The 25,126-nt window shown below is 44.5% G+C and overlaps 1 protein-coding gene across 12 annotated transcripts in view; it reads right to left on the bottom strand.

Moving 5' to 3' along the window:
- The window catches only part of LOC115175712 (receptor-type tyrosine-protein phosphatase U), a 326,202-nt gene that overhangs the window by 32,098 nt on the left and 268,978 nt on the right, over window positions 1-25,126 (bottom strand). For 6 of the 12 annotated variants that reach the window (XM_029735166.1, XM_029735167.1, XM_029735171.1 and 3 more), the window contains 5 exons: window positions 20,925-21,112; window positions 14,856-14,928; window positions 14,550-14,626; window positions 11,469-11,486; window positions 6,409-6,445 (listed from right to left, as the gene is read on the bottom strand). In XM_029735166.1, coding sequence (XP_029591026.1) covers window positions 6,409-6,445; window positions 11,469-11,486; window positions 14,550-14,626; window positions 14,856-14,928; window positions 20,925-21,112 — 393 coding nt within the window. The remainder of the gene's footprint in view (window positions 1-6,408; window positions 6,446-11,468; window positions 11,487-14,549; window positions 14,627-14,855; window positions 14,929-20,924; window positions 21,113-25,126) is intronic. The other 6 variants (XM_029735170.1, XM_029735176.1, XM_029735172.1 and 3 more) reach the window with 1 other exon arrangement.

Raw genomic sequence — 25,126 nt, 5'->3', positions numbered from 1 at the left:
GAACGTAAAAAAAATACGATTTTTTATCTAAATGCATTTTCTTTGGCAGAAATGCCTTCTTGAACATGTGAACTTTCATGTGCCTTAAAACAAACTTGTATGCCATCTGTAAATATGAATAAAATTGTTAAATTATGAGCCTTGTTGGTTAAGCCACAGAAAAAGTGATCAACCTTCCCACTAGCCATGATTGGCTGAGATAATGAGTGGGCTGAATATTTCCAGAGAGGAGTTCGGATTGGTCTGCCATAGAAGCTCATCAGTCTGTGTTGGTAATCCTGTCGAATGTGGCTTTTTAAAAAATGTGTTGTGTAGTGGAGCTGCATAAGTGTGGCTCTCCACTTTCTGGAGGATCAAGTTTTGAAATCAGTGGAATTAGAGTATGATATCTAAAGAGATGGAGGAAACACCTGTCTCCAGATTACATCTTCAAACTAAGGGTAACCGTGGCATGGCATTCCTGTCAGGGAGACGCGTCCATGCACAATGATGTATACAGGTAAGATAGTCTAGTGTTAGCTAGCTACATTTTCAGATATTACACGCTGTCTAATTTTGACAGAAAGTGGTTTCATTTCAAGCTAAAGTGTACTGTTAGCTAGCTAGCTAACATTAGCTGCCTGGCTCCCTAGCTGATGTTATCATTCATTTCCCAGAGCCGTTTGCTGTTCTAGTTAGCTTACATTGAACATGGTGGTTAGCTCCCAGCACTGTGGCATTGTTGGTACAGTTCATTGTTGTTTAACTAGCTAACATTGGCTGGCTGGCTCGTCAGCTAACATTATGTGACGTGTGTGAACTTACACATTGTTTACCTAGCTAGGTACATTGTTTACCTAGCTAGCTATATGTCTTCAACTAAAGTGTACTGTTAGCTAGCTAGCTAACGTTAGCTGGCTGGCTCCCTAGCTGACATTATTATTTGTTTCCCAGAGCCGGGTGCTGTTCTAGTTAGAGCCTAATGTTAGCTAGCTAACATGGAACATGGTTGGTTAGCTCCCAGCACTGTGGCATTGTTGGCACTGTTCATTGTTTAACTAGCTGGCTCATTAGCTAACGTTACGTGATGTGTGTGCAACACCCGTTGAATATGGCCGGTGTCAGTAGACGTCTATAAAAAAGCGCAATGTAATTGTTGCCAGCAGAGCTGTTTAGGCTGTTTTCATGCTATCCAGAGGTTAACAAATCATCGGCCAGAGCGTCAAGTGCGCGCTTCGAGAGTGAAACGAGATGGGTGGGGCTAAAGCTTAGGGTGAGTGTGTAAACGATGGTGAATGGGTGTAGACAAAGAAGACCTCTTCACTAGATAGCAAAACATTCAAAGGCGATTTTCAAAAAAGTGAGTTTACAAGTTGATCAACTTTTTCAAAGCAGAATTACATTCCCATTGTTCCTCAAATGCAGTGTATGATATACCATTTTGTAGTCTCTACTTTTATCTCATGTAAAAAACACAATTTCAAAGTTTGCTACATCCAGGTGGTGAGTCACATATTCCTTTGAGCATGGTCAAGTTATTATTAATTACACTTTGGATGGTGTATCAATACACCCAGTCACCAGAAAGATACAGGCATCCTTCCTAACTCAGTTGCCGGAGAGGAAGGAAACTGCTCAGGGATTTTAAAGAGTTTAATGGTTGGGATATGAGAAAACTGAGGATGGATCAACAACATTGTAATTTCTCCACAATACTAACCTAAATGACAGAGTGAAAAGAAGGAAGCCTGTACAGAATAAAAAATATTACAAAACATGCATCCTGTTTGCAACAAGGCAAAGAAATTAACTTTTTGTCATGAATACAAAGTGTTATTTGTTTGTCACAAATCCAACACAACACATCACTGCATACCACTCTTTATATATACTGAACAAAAATATACAGTACATATAAGGAAATTAGTCAATTTAAATAAATTCATGAGCCACTAATCTATGAGTTTCACATGACTGGGATAACAAATACAGAGGGGGAAAAAGTATTTGATCCCCTGCTGATTTTGTACATTTGCCCACTGAAAAAGAAAGGATCAGTCTATAATTTTAATGGTAGGTTTATTTGAGCCCCAGGCCGAGGGATATTGACAGTTATTTTGTGTTTCTTCCATTTGCGAATAATCACACCAAATGTTGTCACCTTCTCACCAAGCTGCTTGGCGATGGTCTTGTGGCCCATTCCAGCCTTGTGTAGGTCTACAATCTTGTCCCTGACATCCTTGGAGAGCTCTTTGGTCTTGGCCATGGTGGAGAGTTTGGAATCTGATTGATTGATTGCTTCTGTGGACAGGTGTCTTTTTTACAGGTAGCAAGCTGCGGTTAGGAGCACTCCCTTTAAAGAGTGTGCTCCTAATCTCAGCTCGTTACCTATATAAAAGACACCTGGGAGCCAGAAATCTTTCTGATTGAGATGGGGTCAAATACTTATTTCCCTCAAAAAAATACAAATCATTTTATAACATTATTGAGATGTGTTTTTCTGGATTTTTGTGTTGTTATTCTGTCTCTCACTGTTCAAATAAACCTACTATTAAAATTATAGACTGATCATTGCTTTGTAAGTGGGCATACGTACAAAATCAGCAGGGGATCTAATACTTTTTTCCCCCCACTGTATGTATCTGTTGGTCACAGATACCTTAAATAAAATAGGGGTGTGGATCAGAAAACCAGTAAGTATCTGATGTGACCACCATTTGCCTCATGCAGCGAAACACATCTCCTTCGCATAGAGTTAATCAGGCTGTTGATTGTGGCCTGTGGAATGTTGTCTCCCTCCCTTTCATTAGCTGTGCAAAGTTGCTGGATATTGGCGGGAACTGGAGCATGTGGTTGTACAGGTCGATCCAGAGCATTCCAGAGCATTCCAACCATGCCCAATGGGTGACATGTCTGGTGAGTATGCAGGCCATGGAAGAACTGGGACATTTTCAGCTTTCAGGTGATGGCTGCGGATGAATGGCACGATAAGGGGCCTCAGGATCTCGTCACGGAATCTACATGCATTCAAATTGCCAACAATAAAAGGCAATTGTGTTTGTTGTCCGTAGCGTATGCCTGCCTGCCCATACCATAACCCCACCACCACCATGGGCCACTCTGTACACAAAGTTGTCATCAGCAAACAGCTCGCCCACACAACGACATTCACGCTACGCTCTTTGTCATCTGCCCAGTACAGTTGAAACCGGGATTCATTCATGAAGAGCAGACTTCTCCAGTGTGCTAGTGGCCATCGAAAGTGAGCATTTTCCCACTGAAGTCGGTTGCGACGTCGAACTGCAGTCAGGTCAAGACCCTGGTGAGGACAACGTGCACACAGATGATATTCCCTGAGACGGTTTCTGACAGTTTGTGCAGAAATTCTTTGGTTGTGCAAACCCAGTTTCATCAGCTGTCCGGGTGGCTGGTCTCAGACGATCACGCAGGTGAAGAAGCCGGATATGGAGGTACTGGGCTGGCTTCGTTGCACGTGGTCTGCGGTTATGAGGCCGGTTGGACATGCTGCCAAATTCGCTTAAACAAACAAAGGCGGCTTATGGTAAAGAAATGTACATTAAATTCTTTGGCAACTGCTCTGGTGGACATTCCTGCAGTCATCATGCCAATTGCATGCTTCCTCAAAACTTGAGATATCTGTGGCATTGCGTTGTGTGACAAACCTGCACATTTTAGAGTGACCTTTTATTGTCCCCAGCAAAAGGTGTACCTGTGTAATGATTATAGTGTTTAATCAGCTTCTTGATTTGCCACAACTGTGGATGGATTATCTTGGCAATGTCACGCATGTGTGTAGAAACCGACCAAGGCGCAGCGTGAGTATCGTTCCACATCTTTATTATATTGTGAAACTTAGCCAAACAAACAATAAACTATAAACAAAACACAAACCGTGACGACAGAGGTGCAACATCCACTAACTCAAAATAATCTCCCACAAACACAGGTGGGAAAAACAACTACTTAAATAGGATCCCCAATTAGAGACAACAATGACCAGCTGCCTCTAATTGGGAATCATACAAAAAACCCAACATAGAAAAAAGAAACTAGAACACAACATAGAAAAAAGAAACTAGATAAACCCCCCAGTCACGCCCTGACCTACTCTACCATTGAAAATAAGAGCACTCTATGGTCAGGACATGACAGGCAAAGGAGAAATGCTCACTAACAGGGACGTAAACAAATTTGTGCACAAAATTTGAGAGAAATAATATTTTTGTGCGTATGGAACATTTCTGGGATCTTTTACTTCAGCTCATGAAACATGGGACCAACACTTTACATTTGCACTTTAGTTTTTGTTCAGTATATTTTCAAGCATGGTGATGGCTGCATCATGTTTGGGTATGCTTGTCATCGGCAAGGACTAGGGAGGTTTTTTCGAATAAAAATAAATGTAATACAGCTATAAGCACAGGCAAAATCCTTGAGAAAAACCTGGTTCAGTCTGCTTCCAAAAGATACTGAGAGACGAATACTCCTTTCAGCAGGACAATAACCTAAAACACAAGGCCAAATCAACACTGGAGTTGCTTACCAAGACAACACTGAATGTTCCTGAGTGGCCTAGTTACAGTTGTGACTTAAATCGGTTGAAAATCTACGACAAGACTTGAAAATGTCTGTCTTACAATGATCAAAAATCAACTTCAGAGATTGAAGAATTTAAAGAAGAATAATGAGCAAATATTGTACAATCCAAGTGTGCAAAGCTCTTACAGACTTACCCCAAAAAACTCACAGTTGTAAGCGCCGCCAAATGTGCTTCTACAAAGGATTGACTCATGGGGTGTGAATACTTATGTAAATTAGAATATTTCTGTATTTAATTTTCAATACATTTGCTAACGATTCTAAAAACATGTTTTCACTTTGTCATTTTGGGGTACTATGTATAGATGAGTGAGCAAACAAAATCGAATTCAGACTTTAACACAACAAAATGTGGAATAAGTCAAGGGATATGAATACTTTCTGAAGGCACACTGTGGTAGTCAACCTCATCTGGCCTCCTGGCTTTTTTTTTACCATGCATTCTAAAATGTATTCAGCCTGCCTCGGTAAGAGAACAGAGACACATTTGTGTATGCCAGTGGCTATGTAATATGTATGCATAAACGTGTGTATACTGTATAAGTATTTGTGAGTGTGAGAGTGAGAGAGAGAGGGAGAGAGAGAGAGAGAGAGACAGAAAGAGAGAGAGAGAGACAGAAAAAGACCAAGAGAAAGACAGAGAGGTTTGAGAAGAGCAAGTGAACTGAAATCTTCCTTGTGTGGAGCGGTGGGAATTGGGACCAAAAAGATAGAGGGAAAGACACCAGAGGGGAATCACATACTAAACTAATAAGATCAGAGCTAAGGAAGAATAAATTATAGATCTCTCTGTGTGTGTGTGTGTGTGTGTGTGTGTGTGTGTGTGTGTGTGTGTGTGTGTGTGTGTGTGTGGGGGGGGGGGGGGGGGGGGGGGGGGGTGTCCTGACTTGAGGGAGTAGCAGAACTATGCACAGATTTATGGGAGGAGAGACACACAGAGACTTCACAGAGAGCTACAGCTATGTGCTGTAACATATTCAGACTCAGTCGGCCTATGTACAGGTACATGTGATTAACGGTAGAGAGAAGTGGTGTTGAGGTTGTGGAAACATTTACCCAGATACAGAACGTGATGGAAAACCAGACAGTGTGTGAATGTATGTATGTATGGTGTGGTGTGGTGTGTGTGTATGAGAGAGAGAGGCGAAAGAGAGCGAGAGATGAGAGAGAGATAAAGAGAAAGAGATATGAGAGAGAGAAAAAGAGAGGAGGGAGAGATGAGAGAGAGGAGAGATGAGAGAGTGAGAGATGAGAGAGAGAAGAAAAGATAGGAGAAAGTGAGAGAGAGAGAGAGAGAGAGAGAGAGAGAGAGAGAGCGAGAGATTAGATTTTCTTTAAACCTTTATTTAACTAGGCAAGTCAGTTAAGCACATATTCTTATTTACAAAAACGGCCTACCCTAGCCCTAACCCGCACGACACTGGGCCAACTGTGTGCCACCCTATGGGACTCCCAATCACGGTTGGTTGTGATACAGCCTGGAATCAAACCAGGTCTGAGATGCAGTGCCTTAGATCGCTGCGCCACCCAGGAGAGAGAGAGCGGGAGAGATGAGAGAGAGAGAGAGATAAAGAGCTAGGAGAGAGAGCGCGAGAGATGGTTTCCATGTGTTTGATGCCGTTCCATTTGCTCCGTTCCAGCCATTGTTATGAGCCGTCCTCCCCTCAGCAGCCTCCACTGGTGTTTACACATTAATAATTCAAATCATTATTTTAACATCAACAACTGGGAGGCATGGCTGCGCATGCCCATACATACATACACAGAATACATAGTATTTTACCAGTTATTGATTCCAATGGCACTCACCTTGGGTGGCTATGAAGTGGTTTGATCGCTGGTACCCCTGTAAAAAAAAGAAAAAGAGATGTAGAGGAAGAAAGAAAGAGAGAGAAAGAGAGAGAGAGTTGATCATCAGAGTAGCACAGTGTAAAGACCAGTCCCTGGAGTCACTTTACAGAACCACCCCCATCCCCCTCCCTCAGTATCCTCTCTTCATTTTCATCTGGTATTGAATTACACTGTATATGTAGTGGAGCTTGCATTGTATTCATCTTACACCTAGATATAATACCAATTGGTTTTCATATTATAATGTTTTCATATTGTAAAAATAGGACCGATAACAGGTAGCTACAGGACAATTCTCTTCAACAGCCATAATTGTCTAGAGAGAGGGACCGTAATCTTCGCAATGGGCAGCTTCCTACCAATTAGCTTCTTTGTTCAGGCAGCATTTTACCATTATCTGTTCAGGTATAGAGCAATAATAAACTACAAAAGGTAAATTATAATAATTTCAGCTTTCATCTGACACTGTCTGAGGCAAAGCGGTCATTTCCAGCAGTGAGAGCGAGCTCCATTTCAGTCTCTGTCTCTCAATGCGTGCCACTGACACTACTTTGCATGCAGCGGGAATGGGAGTTCGTTCAAAAGCAGTGACAGATCTGTGACTCCAGGAGCAATTTCAGCCGATTGACACTGACTGATCTGCCGTTGTCTGTTCTCCTGGGGGATGCATTAGTGCTGCTATGATCCAGCCTGGACACTGTTAGATGGGATGGCTATTCATGGTCTCACCCTCTCTCTGTGTGGAGAATGTAAAGCAAGACAAATCCGCCAGCCCTGGGCATGATCCCATCATCGCGCCTGGCTGTAAGGGAATACACACACCCACACCCACACACACACACACACACACCCATTCCACAAGTGCCATGCCACACAAAGAGGAGAGGAGGGGAGATGGATAACCGTTTGTGTCTATGTGTGTGTGTGTGTGCTTCCTGTCTGTCACCAAGGCAACCACCACCTTCCACCTACAGCGAGCAGACAGCATCACATAAAGTAGTGTGAAATTCAAAATGGATGAAAAAGAACTGAATAAAAATATACTTTTATCTCATGCTCCCCACCACACATAAACCATGATCAAATCCATCACAGCGCCACAACATGATGGGACAGAAAGCAAGTTGCCACAAGAAGAAAGCCAAGACAAAGTTAGAAGTTGGCAATCTCCCACTTTACATTTTCTCTTCTTCCACAGCAAGTTGGACCCCCTTCAAACCTATCTAGTTGACCCAGATAGATAGCCCACTATGCAGTCGAAGATTAGCCAAAACACTATATGAAAATCTATGTGCGAGAAACATCCAACAGAATGTGATTCAGGGGCAGAAAACAGGTTGAAAACAGACCTGAGTCTTACATGTAATGTTCAGGGTGTGGCAGTGTGTGTGACGGTAATAGGGCAGTGTGATGATAAGAGGGCAGTGTGATGGTAATAGGGCAGTGTGATGATAATAGGGCAGTGTGATGGTAATAGGGCAGTGTGATGATAAGAGGGCAGTGTGATGGTAATAGGGCAGTGGGATGGTAATAGGGCAGTGTGATGGTAATAGGGCAGTGTGATGATAATAGGGCAGTGTGATGGTAATAGGGCAGTGTGATGATAATAGGGCAGTGTGATGGTAATAGGGTAGGGCAGTGTGATGGTAATAGGGCAGTGTAACGGTAATAGGGCAGTGTGATGATAATAGTGCAGTGTGATGGTAATAAGGCAGTGTGATGGTAGTAGCGCAGTGTAACGGTAATAGGTCAGAGTGATGGTAATAAGGCAGTGTGATGGTAATAGGGCTGTGTGAAGGTAATAGGGCAGTGTGATGGTAGTAGCGCAGTGTGGTGGTAATAGGGCAGTGTGATGTAATAGGGCAGTGTGATGGTAGTAGCGCAGTGTGATGGTAGTAGAACAGTGTGATGGTAGTAGAGCAGTGTGATGGTAATAGGGCAGTATAATGAAATTAGGGCAGTGTGATGGTAGTAGCGCAGTGTGATGGTAATGGCGCAGTGTGATGGTAATAGGGCAGTGTGATGGTAGTAGCGCAGTGTGATTGTAGTAGCGCAGGGTGATGGTAATAGGGCAGTGTGATGGTAGTAGTTCAGTGTGATGGTAGTAGTTCAGTGTAATGGTAAATAGGGCAATGTGATGGTAGTAGCGCAGTGTGATGGTAATAGGGCAGTGTGATGGTAATAGGGCAGTGTGATGGTAATAGGGCAGTGGGATGGTAATAGGGCAGTGTGATGCTAGTAGCGCAGTGTGATGGTAATAGGGCAGTGTGATGGTAATAGGGCAGCGTGATGGTAATAGGGCAGTCTGATGGTAATATGGCAGTGTGATGCTAGTAGCGCAGTGTGATGCTAGTAGCGCAGTGTGATGCTAGTAGCACAGTGTGATGGTAATAGGGCAGTGTGATGTAATAGGGCAGTGGGATGGTAATAGGGCAGTGGGATGGTTGTAGGGCAGTGTGATGGTAATAGGGCAGTGTGATGTAATAGGGGAGTGGGATGGTAATAGGGCAGTGGGATGGTATTAGGGCAGTGTGATGGTAATAGGGCAGTGTGATGGTTGTAGCGCAGTGTGATGGTAATAGGGCAGTGTGATGGTAATAGGGCAGTGTGATGTAATAGGGGAGTGGGATGGTAATAGGGCAGTGGGATGGTAATAGGGCAGTGTGATGGTTGTAGCGCAGTGTGATGGTAATAGGGCAGTGTGATGGTAATAGGGCAGCGTGATGGTAATAAGGCAGTGTGATGGTAATAGGGCAGTGGGATGGTAATAGGGCAGTGTGATTGTAGTAGCGCAGTGTGATGGTAATAAGGCAGTGTGATGGTATTTTGTTTTTTTATTTCACCTTTATTTAACCAGGGAGGCCAGTTGAGAACAAGTTCTCATTTACAACTGTGACCTGGCCAAGATAAAGCAAAGCAGTGCGACACAAAGAACAACACAGAGTTACACATGGGATAAACAAGTGTACAGTCAATAACACTATAGATTAAAAAAAGAAAGTCTATATACAGTGTGTGCAAATGGTGTGAGGGGGTAAGGCAATAAATAGGCCATAGTAGCGAAGTAATTACAATTTAGCAAATTAACACTGGAGTGATAGATGAGCAGATGGTGATGTGCAAGTAGAAATACTGGTGTGCAAAAGAGCAGAAAAGTAAATAAAACAATATGGGGATGAGGTAGGTAGATTGGATGGGCTATTAACAGATGGGATATGTACAGCTGCAGCGATCGGTTAGCTGCTCAGACAGCTGATGTTTAAAGTTAGTAAGGGAAATATAAGTCTCCAGCTACAGCGATTTTTGCAATTCGTTCCAGTCATTGGCAGCAGAGAACTGGAAGGAAAGGCGGCCAAAGTAGGTGTTGGCTTTGGGGATAACCAGTGAGATATACCTGCTGGACTGCGTGCTACGGGTGGGTGTTGTTATCGTGACCAGTGAGCTGAGATAAGGCGGAGCTTTACCTAGCAAAGACTTATAGATGACCTGGAGCCAGTGGGTCTGGCAACGAATATGTAGCGAGGGCCAGCCGACTAGAGCATACAGGTCGCAGTGATGGGTGGTATAAAGGGCTTTGGTGACAAAACGGATGGCACTGTGATAGACTGCATCCAATTTGCTGAGTAGATTATTGGAAGCCATTTTGTAAATTACATTTTACTTTTTTTTGACATCGCCAAAGTCGAGGATCGGTAGGATAGTCAGTTTTACAAGGGTATGTTTGGCGGCGTGAGTGAAGGAGGCTTTGTTGTGAAATAGGAAACCGATTCTAGATTTAATTTTGGATTGGAGATCTTTAATATGAGTGTGGAAGGAGAGTTTGCAGTCTAGCCAGACACCTAGGTATTTGTAGTTGTCCACATATTCTAAGTCAGAACCGTCCAGAGTAGTGATGCTAGTCGGGCGGGCAGTTGCGGGCAGAATCACCAGCAGCAAGAGCAGGCAGTGTGATGTAATAGGGCAGTGTGATGGTAATAGGGTAGTGTAATGGTAATAGGGGAGTGTGATGATAGTAGCGCAGTGTGATGGTAATAGGGCAGTGTGATGGTAATAGGGCATTGATGGTAATAGGGCAGTGTGATGGTAAGAGGGCAGTGTGATGGTAATAGGGCAGTGTGATGGTAATAGGGCAGTGGGATGGTAATAGGGCAGTGGGATGGTAATAGCGCAGTGTGATGGTAATAGGGCATTGTGATGGTAATAGGGCAATGTGATGGTTGTAGGGCAGTTGATGGTAATAGGGCAGTGGGATGGTAATAGGGCAGTGTGATGGTAATAGGGCAGTGTGATGGTAATAGGGCATTGTGATGGTAATAGGGCAGTGTGATGGTAATAGGGCAGTGGGATGGTAATAGGGCAGTGGGATGGTAATAGGGCAGTGTGATGGTAATAGGGCAGTGTGATGGTAATATGACAGTGTGATGGTAATAGGGCAGTGTGATGGCAATAGGGCAGTGTAATGGTAATCGGGCAGTGTGATGGTAATAGGATAGTGTGATGGCAATAGGGCAGTGTGATGGTAATAGGGCAGTGTGATGGTAATAGGGCAGTGTGATGGCAATAGGGCAGTGTGATGGTAATAGGGTACCATTTAGGAAGCAACATTAGACTGTTCTGCACCCATTGGTTCCTTTGTGCCATTTCTGATGGGGGGCAGGTGTCATATGTAATATAAAGCTCTAACTGCTGGTTCTGTCTATTGGGACAGACTTGCCTGCAGTTAGACACGCTTTGTGTCATCTCTGCTGTGGCGGTGGACAGACAGACCTAATACAAATCCTTAAATCTAGGTGAGTCTAGTCTGGCTGCAGATGAGAGAGAGTGAAGTGGTGTAGCAGAGCAGGTTTGGCTAAATTAAACTCTGGGGAGCAGCTGGTGCCTGGGACTGGGAGGGTCAGAGATGGAGAGATTAGAAAGTAATGGAGCGATGGAAAGGTGGAAGGAAGTAAGGGGGTACGCAGAGGGCACAGGGTGACTGGGTAGAGAGATAGGTAAGAAAGAGAAGTCGTAGTACTTACTTCCCTGTTTATCCGGATCTAAGAAGCCCCAAAGGTTGAGAAAATATGGAAGGAGAAAGAGAAAAAGAAGGAAGGAAGCAAGGAAAAAATAAGCTAATTATTATGATTAAAGAACAGGGGAATAGGAGAGAACTCGGAGGTTAGAGAGAGCGAGTGAGACAGAGAGAAAAAAGAGAAAGAGTGGGAGAGAGAGAGAGAGATTGTTTCACACTACCAGTGGAGAATCAATGTGTAAACCCTCACGCCTCACACTTGTTGCCATGGCAAAGAGGTAGAAACCCAAGCTTTTTCTTCAACTTCCTGTTGTGCGGAGTGGTCACGGAACAGTAAGTGAACCAAACATGCTACACTTTTACTACAACACAACCCTCCTCCTATCTAGTCAAACCCAAGCCCCACCATCCATGAAAACAGTTAGGTTAACCCAAATCAGAGACAGGGTGCTGCTTTTCCATTGAACCTGTCTGAAGAACTGCAGAACGGCAGTGGACCCTTAATTCCACCCCTCATCTCACCATTCAACCCCCATTCATCCCCTTCTCCTCCTCACATTAATCATTTAGTATGGCGCCTGGGGGCGGGTTAGCCTAGCGGAAAGGCAAGTCAGGGGTCCTGCCACGATATGCAGGCAGCGGTGTAGACAGCCCTAACATTGATGCAGGCCCATATGCTAATGACACTTTCAAATAGAACAAGAGGGGGTGAACGGAGCATGGAACCAGAGCCCATACAAAGGGCAAGAGGGGGTGAATGGAGCATGGAACCAGAGCCCATTCAAAGGGCAAGAGGGGGTGAATGGAGCATGGAACCAGAGACCTTACAAAGGGCAAGAGGGGGTGAATGGAGCATGGAACCAGAGACCTTACAAAGGGCAAGAGGGGGTGAATGGAGCATGGAACCAGAGACCTTACAAAGGGCAAGAGGGGGTGAATGGAGCATGGAACCAGAGACCTTACAAAGGGCAAGAGGGGGTGAATGGAGCATGGAACCAGAGACCTTACAAAGGGCAAGAGGGGGTGAATGGAGCATGGAACCAGAGACCTTACAAAGGGCAAGAGGGGGTGAATGGAGCATGGATCCAGAGACCTTACAAAGGGCAAGAGGGGGTGAATGGAGCATGGAACCAGAGACCTTACAAAGGGCAAGAGGGGGTGAATGGAGCATGGAACCAGAGACCTTACAAAGGGCAAGAGGGGGTGAATGGAGCATGGAACTAGAGACCTTACAAAGGGCAAGAGGGGGTGAATGGAGCATGGAACTAGAGACCTTACAAAGGGCAAGAGGGGGTGAATGGAGCATGGAACCAGAGACCTTACAAAGGGCAAGAGGGGGTGAATGGAGCATGGAACCAGAGCTCTTACAAAGGGCAAGAGGGGGTGAATGGAGCATGGAACCAGAGCCAGAGCCCTTATACTCTCCATGAGCTCTAACACTAAAACCTTCCCCTTCACCTCAACCTCAACCTACTGAGTCAGCGCTCATTTTACCTTTTTATTTTCTATCAATTTTACCTTTTCATTTTACTTTTTCTTTTCTATCCATTTTAGCTTCTCGTTTCTACTTATTTCTTTCTCTTAAATCTTCTTTTGTTAAACAACACAATGGTGAAACAATTAATCAATGAGGGAGACGAATGCAGTAGAACGCTGTACGCTATTTCCTGCTCTGATTGGGCACTTCACTGAACAGGCTGTGTGCAACAAAGAGAAATAATTGCTAAAAGAGGTTTTTGAGAATGCCACCTTTACCTGACCTGCGTGCATATTCAGCGATGCCTCCGCATATGCACACTCACGCACAAGCGAGCACACACACACACACTCACTCACTCACTCACTCACTCACTCACTCATTCACTCACTCACTGCTTGGACCTAGCTCAAGCACACAAACTGGATATTCCTCCAACACTAGCTACATTACTAGCTGTACAGCTTTGACACAGAGCCTGAAGAGATAGTATCTGGGATGAGGTATGAACTGGTACTGGGCTTGGTTTCCTGAATGAGAGTCACTGGAGCTGAACAGGTGAGATCCCAACTAACTGATCACCAGATTAACAGGATCAGACATTTGATATCATCAGACAGACAGAGAGAGACGCAGCTCGGAGTCGACTTAGGAGAGCTTTTGGACGAGTCGTCAGCTGTCACAGAAGACAAAGAAACTCCTAGCTTATAGGATCTTATGGAAACTTCTGGTGTTGCTGACACGATATCTACCTCAAATCCCGTATCCATTCCGGTACTCCCAGCGATAAAGAGACAGGACAATGCCATGACGAGGGGACAATCCTCTTTAAATGGATATCCTCGCTGTCACATTCTTAGACACTGTGTACTGGCCAGCCAACTGAGGCCAGCCAAAGAGAGGGTTGTTGGGAGAGACTACCTGTAAACACACAGTACAGTAGGAGTCTCTCACTTCTCCTGCACTGGGCCATACACACAACACAACTCCCCCAGGGAGATACAGATACAGGACAATACTCTGATCAGATTCTAGATGTCACATCCTCACACATTTTTGACTGGAGTTCCTATAGACTGGACATCCTCAGATACTGTGCACTAGCCTGCCAGCTGTGGCCAGCCTACAAACTGCTGCCGGGATAGACTGCATTACCTAAGAGTCTCTCCTTCCTGTGGCCAGCCTTCAGACATCTGCTGGGAGAGACTACATTAATCCTTCCTTTAGCACTTCTCTAGCACTGGGCCAGACACACAGCTCTCACGGGAGGGATCGAGAATTAACAATACAAAGTTAGCATTACAATAGCAGGCAGTGTTCCGCATGAGGCATGAGACTCATCTCTGCAGCACTTGTTGTCACACAGCTATCACATTGCAATAGAGTAAAGCCAACTTTCGTACACATGCACAGATGCTGTGTGGATGCTCACAAGTGGAGCCTCTTACATCGTAAGTCACTCTGCAATATCTTTGGTTCCTACAGCTGATCGTACGGCTGAGTCTCAGTTTAAGGAGCAACTGTGGGCAGAGACAGTACAGACTGGAGGTGGGGGGGCAGGAGAGAGGGAGAGAGAGCAGGAGAGATGGAGAGACAGAGAGGGTAACTTACGTCTATGTAGTTGGCATTGACATAGTCAGAGTTGGGGTCTGCTAGGAGGGAGTGCAGCTTGACTCGATGACGATCATCTACAGGGGAGAGGGACTTTTATGTCAGCTTTATTTAACCAGGAAGTCAGGTTCAACAAAACCAAACTTTTTTTTAAAGTAGTGGTTGTTAATAGCAACTGACTTAAGGAGAGGTTATAATTAATACACTAATTGTAAACACATTTAAGTTCCAGTAGCTTTCTTGTAAATGCTCTTCCATACATGGCATACCACTCCATTCTAGAGCGAGGGTCTGAAAACGACTTACGCCCCAGCAAACTGTCATGTCTCCCTTTAGTCTTGTCCTTCTTCTTGGTGACATCCCATCCATCAAAGAAGCTCTGAGAAGAGATGGAACAAGTGGTCACAAAGACAGTGAGATATCGTTAGCATACAGGCGATATTCTGTGTCATCATCAGATTTAAACAACACAGTGAAATACTTAGCTTGGTTACTGGAGTGTTAAATACTGCTAGAACACAAGGGACACACAGTGTGTCATCAGAATAACGTCTCCTTAGCTTTGTTACCTCATTTAGACTGTCACCCTGAGGTTCTCTTATTAACTTCACCATCATATTCACTGCTCTTATTTCTGATAGGCGTGACATATCTATAAGAGCATGATGAGGAGAAGAAGAGGCTGAGAGACGACACCCGGCTATGAAGGATGGATGTGGCCTTGAGGGGGAGAGGAGAGGAGATGAGAGAGGAGAGCATCCAAGAGATGAGCGGAGGAGTAGAGGAAGGAAATGGGGAGGACAGGAAAAGAAGGGGATGAGAAGAGGAGAGGAGGTAGATAGGCAAGCTTGAGTCCCTCTCATTCCATATGCATGGAGAGCAGGCCTGCCTGCAATCCAAGTGCTTTATAATACCTTGGTATCAAAGCGCGACATTTGTGATAGATGTTTATGGCACAATATACACAATCTGGCAGAACAACGAGATACAATCTACTGAATCTAAATCAACTTTATGAGAGAGAGTAGAGACTAGAGAGTAGGGAGAGAGCGAGAGAGAGAATGAGTGACTGAGTGAGTGTGACAGACATGTTTGCAAAGGAACACAGTGATTTCCACAACACATGGAGTAGCCAAACTCTATTTTGGTGTCCAATGGTACATTCTAATGCTGTATTGTAATTTCAAATAGCAGCTATCACAATCATAACACTGCTTTTTTTTAATCACACTTTTACAGTGTTAGTTTCAACAGCTGTTGTACAATATGATATGAAACACAGGAACATTTTAATTTTGACTGCACCGGGATTTTAAAGAACCCTGTAAGATTCTGTCAACTTCCATGAGCTTCAAGCTTCCTTTTAACCCCCTAGAGTCAATTGACGCACCGGTGCGTCAATCTAAGTACAGTAACATAATACAACAATTCCCATCAAAATCCATCAGTTTAATCTAGAGATATCTGGGTTTTTGCATTAGATGTGTCTCAATCTACCGCATCCGCCATGAAAGGTGGCAGAGTTGGAGCAGTGTTTGTCAGACCATGAGACATCCCGAAAACCTGTCTTCTCACGATAACGTCTGTAGCGTCTGAACGGTTGGACCTATGATTCTAAGCTGACATATGACATTGTTTTATTATGGTCATACTATGGATCATTTAGCCATTTGATTTTGAATTTTAGGACCCCTTTAGGTATTAAAAAATATATTTAAAAAATGATTTGAGAAAATGTTGAATTTGGCCTTTACTATGATAGCCCAGAGAAACACATTGAATAACACATTTATAAATGGCAAAAAAAGACAGTCAAATGTATCATAAGAAACCAGGTTTTGAAGTGTTTGTCCTGTCTCAATCTACCGCATCCGCTGATATTGCACTTCTGCATCTGCGGTGAAAGGTGGCAGAGTTAGAGCGGTGTTTGTCAGACCATGAGACATCCCGAAAATCGGTCTTCTCACAAAAACGTCTGTAGCATCTGTTTGACCTATGTAAAGGGGAGGCTCTCACGAACACGATGGTGGTCTCTGTTTTTCTCTACGACCCCCACAAGTGTCAGGGGAATTGTCAGAAGAAGATACAGTCAATTTGCCAACTTCTGTTTGTAGCGTCCGAACCATTTGGGCTACAAACTAATGTGAACCCACTGTGGAAAGGGGAGATTCTCATGAATATATTTTGCTCTACGTCCCTCAAAATTGTCATAGGACTCTTCTGAATGTAACCGGTACCGTTTTTTTTATTAATGGAAGGATGAAGATCGTCTTGTTCCTGCCCAAAAAAGGGGTTAAATACAGTATGTGTAAAACAAAACAATATTCACTGCTCAAAAAAAAAAGGGAACACTAAACTAACACATCCTAAATCTGAATGAATGAAATAATCTTATTAAATACTTTTTTCTTTACATAGTTGAATGTGCTGACAACAAAATCACACAAAAATAATCAATGGTAATCCAATTTATCAACCCATGGAGGTCTGGATTTGGAGTCACACTCAAAATTAAAGTGGAAAACCACACTACAGGCTGATCCAACTTTGATGTAATGTCCTTAAAACAAGTCAAAATGAGGCTCAGTAGTGTGTGTGGCCTCCACGTGCCTGTATGACCTCCCTACAATGCCTGGGCATGCTCCTGATGAGGTGGCGCCAACTCCTGGACAGTCTGTGGTGCAACGTGGCGTTGGTGGATGGAGCGAGACATGATGTCCCAGATGTGCTCAATTGGATTCAGGTCTGGGGAACGGGCAGGCCAGTCCATAGCATCAATGCCTTCCTCTTGCAGGAACTGCTGACACACTCCAGCCACATGAGGTCTAGCATTGTCTTGCATTAGGAGAAACCCAGGGCCAACCGCACCAGCATATGGTCTCACAAGGGGTCTGAGGATCTCATCTCGGTACCTAATGCCAGTCAGGCTACCTCTGGCGAGCACATGGAGGGCTGTGCGGCCCCCCAAAGAAATGCCACCCCACACCATGACTGACCCACCGCCAAACCAGTCATGCTGGAGGATGTTGCAGGCAGCAGAACGTTCTCCACGGCGTCTCCAGACTCTGTCACGTCTGTCACATGTGCTCAGTGTGAACCTGCTTTCATCTGTGAAGAGCACAGGGCGCCAGTGGCGAATTTGCCAATCTTGGTGTTCTCTGGCAAATGCCAAAAAATCCTGCACGGTGTTGGGCTGTAAGCACAACCCCCAACTGTGGACGTCGGGCCCTCATACCACCCTCATGGAGTCTGTTTCTGACCGTTTGAGCAGACACATGCACATTTGTGGCCTGCTGGAGGTCATTTTGCAGGCCTCTGGCAGTGCTCCTCCTGCTCCTCCTTGCACAAAGGCGGAGGTAGCGGTCCTGCTGCTGGGTTGTTGCCCTCCTACGGCCTCCTCCACGTCTCCTGATGTACTGGCTTGTCTCCTGGTAGCGCCTCCATGCTCTGGACACTACGCTGACAGACACAGCAAACCTTCTTGCCACAGCTCGCATTGATGTGCCATCCTGGATGAGCTGCACTACCTGAGCCACTTGTGTGGGTTGTAGACTCCGTCTCATGCTACCACTAGAGTGAAAGCACCGCCAGCATTCAAAAGTGACCAAAACATCAGCCAGGAAGCATAGGAACTGAGAAGTGGTCTGTGGTCACCACCTGCAGAACCACTCCTTTATTGGGGGTGTCTTGCTAATTGCCGATAATTTCCACCTGTTGTCTATTCCATTTGCACAACAGTATGTGAAATGTATTGTCAATCAGTGTTGCTTCCAAAGTGGACAGTTTGATTTCACAGAAGTGTGATTGACTTGGAGTTACATTGTGTTGTTTAAGTGTTCCCTTTATTTTTTTGAGCAGTGTATTTCCTGAGATTTCGTATATCTACCAGATATAGGACTAACATTGCAAAACCTTGTTTCTTATGATACATATTTTGACTGTCCTTTTTGCCATTTATGAATGTGTTATTCAATGGGTTTCTCTGGGCTATAGAGGTAAAGGCCAAATTCAAAATCTTATCAAATCATTTTTAAAATATATTTTTGGATACCTTATTAAACTGGTTACTACTCTTGCCCAGAAACGAGAATATGCATAGTATTAGTAGATTTGGATAGAAAACACTCTGACGTTTCTAAAACTGTTTGAATGGTGTCTGTGAGTATAACAGAACTCATATGGCAGGCAAAAACCTGAGAAGATTCCAAGCAGGAAGTGGCCTGTCTGAGAATTTGTAGTTCTTCTTTTGATTCTCTATCAAAACTACAGTAGGTTACGTAGCACTTTCTAAGGCTTCCATTGGCTCTCTAAAGCCTGCAGAAAGCGGATTGAGGCGTCTTCTGTCTCTGGGCACAGTATAGTAGCTCAGTTTGTCAGTGGTCTGCCTGGTGACAAAGATGCGCTTTCACGCGACCATGCTGTTTTTCTCAACCCAATTGAGATGGTTTGGGATGAGTTTTTTACTGGTCCCGGGCCAGCGTTAATGTCGGACCCTGCACACAAAATAAAATAAATGAATGTGCCTGAAAACAATAGGCTAGGTGGATTTCAACTCATCATTACCACATTATACGGGACGTGCAAATTCATGCTCTCTCCTGCAGTGTAAAGAAATTTGACTGCAACAACAGTGCACACAACACCCACGCACCCAGGTTCCAAGAGACGGGACAGCAATATTTCCCAGTCGTCACTCACTTTGTGACTGACAGGCGCTTGTCCTATCAATAGATCGCTAAAAGATGCATATAGTTCATTCTAGTGGGAGAGGGCTTGGCAGACATTTTTCTGGCTAGCGAATTGAAAAGTACCATTGTTAATTTAAGTGGAAAAAGTATTAGGCTGAAATGAGTCTAATCAGGTGTATGGCCGACAGCCGGCACTAGTGGAAAACACTTTACAATGGCGGCGGTAGCGTCCATGTTGTGGCACGTTCACGCGTACCAACGCTAAGTCAGGCTTATCTCCTGGCTGCGTCACCAGGCACATCCAGGCGCTACAAACCCGGCTCACTAAGACCCTCATCAGCTCCGGCCCAATCGCAGCGTGGGGCGGCCGTCCACCTACAGCGCAGGGACAGGGGCAGCATGCTGATCAGAGGATTACACCTGCACCGCACTCCTACACAGGTAATACCATACCTAATCCTGTTTAGAGAAGACATGATGCCTCTCTCATTCTTCTTCTCTCTCTCCTTCCCTCTTTCCTTTTCACTTTCCTTCTCACTCTCCTTACAGCAGAGCCTGACTAACATTGAACCAGCCCATAGACAGACTTTTTTGCACGCTTATATCATGCATCAGGGTCTCAGCTGCTGATTGTCAGAAGGAAATTCTCTTTGTTTCAATCAATGTTCTTTATCTCCCCTGAAGCCCAGAGGCTGAACGTAGCAGGCATAGCTGGTTGAAATGATGTCAACTGGTTCTAATCCAGTGATGTATATAAATCATTGTTGTAATCTGGTTTGTAATGACATCCTTTCAACCAGTTTTGCCTGCTGGGCAGAAGCCCTGAGGAAGATTGGATCTAACCTGACAGTCTAACCAGTTGGTTGTAATCTGGTTATGGCTATCTGACTTCAGCCTTGTTCTATCTGAGCCAGTCTAGAAGCCCTGTAGTGCCATTTATAAACTCCCACAGTCCTTTGCGGCATGCCTGATCAATGGCCGCCTCAGCAGCCCAGTGGGAAATAAGGGTTATGAAGTCCTACAGCCATTCTCACACTGATACATACATCACACGCACACGCACACACACACACCAGTCTGCCACTGATCTTTCCTTCATCTCCTTTATTTCTCCAGGCGACAGACGGGAGCGACTGAGGGAGCAAGACGGGAGGAGAGGAAAAGCGATGGAGGAGTGAAAAAGCAACCATGGTATTGATTTCAGAAGGGGGAATTTGTTGGGCCCTCAGGGGGTGGGATTACTGAATCGAAAAGCACATCTGGAATCCTGGAGGTTTGGATTCAGGTACAAATACAAGCTAAATGCTACTGGGTGAATAGAGGGATTTTGAAGTAAATCACAAAGAGAACAATATATATATATATTTTTGAAAGCCATTGAATTAATATACTCTTGGTAATAATACAAATAGATCTGAAAGAGATATGAGAAGAATGAAATAGCTTTACATTGAGAGATGTTATAAAACAGCCACTATAGGTATATATTGAATGCTGCTTATTAAAATAAACCTCCAGCAGCAGCCTACTGAACACATAAGCCATTGGACTCAGAGATGAGAAATTACATTAAAATGCCTTCTGTCTCCAAAATTACATCATTGAATCCCAATGGATGCTACAACATCTTCATTCTTTACTCTCTCTCTCTCCCCCCCTTCCCAGACCCCTCCTTCCCTCCTCTTACCTCATACTCCTGTTTGAAGCCATATCCCTCTCCAGTCTTCATCTGGTTGATGTGTTGGAGGAGGTCTGCCACCCTGACCGCGGGGTGAAGTTGACCCGTGTGGTACGGAGAGCTCTTCCTACGACAGTGGCGTCGAGGGGAACCACCCAACAAGCTGCTGGACTCGTTCACTGAACTCCTCTGTTCGTCTAGAGGAGACATACACATGCATTAACACGGCATGCACGCAAGACACACAAACACACAAAGATGGATACCCAGACATATGCACAAAGACGGACACAAACGTACATACACACGTGTTAACCATTACACAAAATAACATATGTTATATAAGTGCCAGTATATGCTATTCTATTCAAGTGTGTGGCTCAGTGAATGACTGAAGGTCAACCTCCAACTGCTCAACACATCAACCAGATGAAGACTGGAGTCAGTCACTAAACTGACACTCTGCTCAGTCCGTCATGAAGTTCAAGAAAAAGCATGTATCTCTATGGAGACATATTGTATGTATGTATTGACTGGCAAGACAGAATATTTAAATCGTTAGAAAAGAGAGAGAGAGAGAGAGAGAGAGAGAGAGAGAGAGAGAGAGAGAGAGAGAGAGAGAGAGAGAGAGAAAGAGGAGGACGGATATTCACAGAGAAGTAAACACAACTAGAAAGTCTGAGAAACTGAAGATGGAACTTTATCTTAGCAGTTTGTGTATACAGGGCACAGAGGGAACAGGCTGTAGCCCAGAGAGTGTACTTGAAAGTGTGTATATACTAGGTGGCACAGAGTCTACACACTAGTGTACTTGATGCCCTTCCAGACTCCCTCTGCCTACCCAAGGATGTCAGAGGACAAGAATCAGTTAACCACCTAACTGAGGAACTCAATTTAACCTTGCACAATACCCTAGATGCAGTTGCACCCCTAAAAACTAAAAACATTTGTCATAAGAAACTAGCTCCCTGGTATACAGAAAATACACGAGCTCTGAAGCAAGTTTCCAGAAAATTGGAACGGAAATGGCGCCACACCAAACTGGAAGTCTTCCGACTAGCTTGGAAAGACAGTACCGTGCAGTATCGAAGAGCCCTCACTGCTGCTCGATCATCCTATTTTTCCAACTTAATTGAGGAAAATAAGAACAATCCGAAATTTATTTTTGATACTGTCGCAAAGTTAACTAAAAAGCAGCATTACCCAAGAGAGGATGGCTCTCACTTCAGCAGTAATGAATTCATGAACTTCTTTGAGGAAAAGATCATGATCATTAGAAAGCAAATTACGGACTCCTCTTTAAATCTGCGTATTCCTCCAAAGCTCCGTTGTCCTGAGTCTGCACAACCCTGCCAGGACCTAGGATCAAGGGAGACACTAAAGTGTTTTAGTACTATATCTCTTGACACAATGATGAAAATAATCTTGGCCTCTAAACCTTCAAGCTGCATACTGGACCCTATTCCAACTAAACTACTGAAAGAGCTGCTTTCTGTGCTTGGCCCTCCTATGTTGAACATAATAAACGGCTCTCTATCCACCGGATGTGTACCAAACTCACTAAAAGTGGCAGTAATAAAGCCTCTCTTGAAAAAGCCAAATCTTGACCCAGAAATTTAAAAAAACTATCGGCCTATATCTAATCTTCCATTCCTCTCAAAAATTTTAGAAAAAGCTGTTGCGCAGCAACTCACTGCCTTCCTGAAGAAAAACAATGTATACGAAACGCTTCAGTCTGGTTTTAGACCCCATCATAGCACTGAGACTGCACTTGTGAAAGTGGTAAATGACCTTCTAATAACGTCAGACCGAGGCTCTGCGTCTGTCCTCGTGCTCCTAGATCTTAGTGCTGCTTTTGATACCATCGATCACCACATTCTTTTGGAGAGATTGGAAACCCAAATTAGTCTACATGGACAAGTTCTGGCCTGGTTTAGGTCTTATCTGTCGGAAAGATATCAGTTTGTCTCTGTGAATGGTTTGTCCTCTGACAAATCAACTGTACATTTCGGTGTTCCTCAAGGTTCCGTTTTAGGACCACTATTGTTTTCACTATATATTTTACCTCTTGGGGATGTCATTCGAAAACATAATGTTAAATTTCACTGCTATGCGGATGACACACAGCTGTACATTTCAATGAAACATGGTGAAGCCCCAAAATTGCCCTCGCTAGAAGCCTGTGTCTCAGACATAAGGAAGTGGATGGCTGCAAACTTTCTACTTTTAAACTCGGACAAAACAGAGATGCTTGTTCTAGGTCCCAAGAAACAAAGAGATCTTCTGTTGAATCTGACAATTAATCTGGATGGTTGTACAGTCGTCTCAAATAAAACTGTGAAGGACCTCGGCGTTACTCTGGACCCTGATCTCTCTTTTGAAGAACATATCAAGACTGTATCAAGACAGCTTTTTTCCATCTACGTAACATTGCAGAAATCAGAAACGTTCTGTCCAAAAATGACGCAGAAAAATGTATCCATGCCTTTGTTACTTCTAGGTTGGACTACTGCAATGCTCTACTTTCCGGCTACCCGGATAAAGCACTAAATAAACTTCAGTTAGTGCTAAATACGGCTGCTAGAATCCTGACTAGAACCAAAAATTTGATCATATTACTCCAGTGCTAGCCTCCCTACACTGGCTTCCTGTTAAGGCAAGGGCTGATTTCAAGGTTTTACTGCTAACCTACAAAGCATTACATGGGCTTGCTCCTACCTATCTTTCCGATTTGGTCCTGCCGTACATACCTACACGTACGCTACGGTCACAAGACGCGGGCCTCCTAATTGTTCCTAGAATTTCTAAGCAAACAGCTGGAGGCAGGGCTTTCTCCTATAGAGCTCAATTTTTATGGAATAGTCTGCCTACCCATGTGAGAGACGCAGACTCAGTCTCAACCTTTAAGTCTTTACTGAAGACACATCTCTTCAGTAGGTCCTATGATTAAGTGTAGTCTGGCCCAGGGGTGTGAAGGTGAACGGAAAGGCTGGAGCAACGAACCGCCCTTGCTGTCTCTGCCTGGCCGGTTTCCCCTCTTTCCACTGGGATTCTCTGCCTCTAACCCTATTACAGGGGCTGAGTCACTGGCTTACTGGTGTTCTTCTATGCCGTCCCTGGGAGGGGTGCGTCACTTGAGTGGGTTGAGTCACTGACGTGGTCTTCCTGTCTGGGTTGGCGCCCCCCCTTGGGCTGTGCCGTGGCGGAGATCTTCGTGGGCTATACTCGGCCTTGTCCCGGGATGGTATGTTGGTGGTTGGAGATATCCCTCCAGTGGTGTGGAGGCTGTGCTTTGGCAAAGTGGGTGGGGTTATATCCTACCTGTTTGGCCCTGTCCGGGGGTTTCATCGGATGGTGCCACAGTGTCTCCTGACCCCTCCTGTCTCAGCCTCCAGTATTTATGCTGCAGTAGTTTATGTGTCGGGGGGCTAGGGTCAGTCTGGAGTATTTCTCTTCTTTTCCGGTGTCCTGTGTGAATTTAAATATGCTCTCTCTAATTCTCTCTTTCTCTCTTTCTTTCTTTCTCTCTCTCGGAGGACCTGAGCCCTAGGACCATGCCTCAGGACTACCTGGCTTGATGACTCCTTGCTGTCCCCAGTTCACCTGGCCGTGCTGCTGCTCCAGTTCCAACTGTTCTGCCTGCAACTATGGAACCCTGACCTGTTCACCGGACGTGCTACCTGTCCCAGACCTGCTGTTTTCAACTCTCTAGAGACAGCAGGAGCGGTAGAGATACTCTCAAAGATCGGCTATGAAAAAGCCAACTGACACTCACTCTTGTGTTACTGACTTGTTGCACCCTCGACAACTACTATGATTATTATTATTTGACCATGCTGGTCATTTATGAACATTTGAACATCTAGGCCATGTGCTGTTATAATCTCCACCCGGCACAGCCAGAAGGGGACTGGCCACCCCTCATAGCCTGGTTCCTCTCTAGGTTTCTTCCTCGGTTTTGGCCTTTCTAGGGAGTTTTTCCTAGCCACCGTGCTTCTACACCTGCATTGCTTGCTGTTTGGGGTTTTAGGCTGGGTTTCTGTACAGCACTTTGAGATATCAGCTGATGTAAGAAGGGCTATATAAATACATTTGATTTGATTTGATTTGACAGTGTGTGTATAGAGGGCACAGATTGTAGCCTAGCTAGTGTACATGTAGCAGGGTATATTCTTTGGTGCAGGGAGTAGGGCCTTCCCTGTAGCTCAGTT

The sequence above is a fragment of the Salmo trutta genome, chromosome 36 (genome assembly GCF_901001165.1).
Source record: "Salmo trutta chromosome 36, fSalTru1.1, whole genome shotgun sequence".
NCBI lineage: Eukaryota > Metazoa > Chordata > Actinopteri > Salmoniformes > Salmonidae > Salmo > Salmo trutta.
Note: the sequence above shows the minus strand (reverse complement) of the source record. Positions and strands in the feature narration are given on the sequence as shown.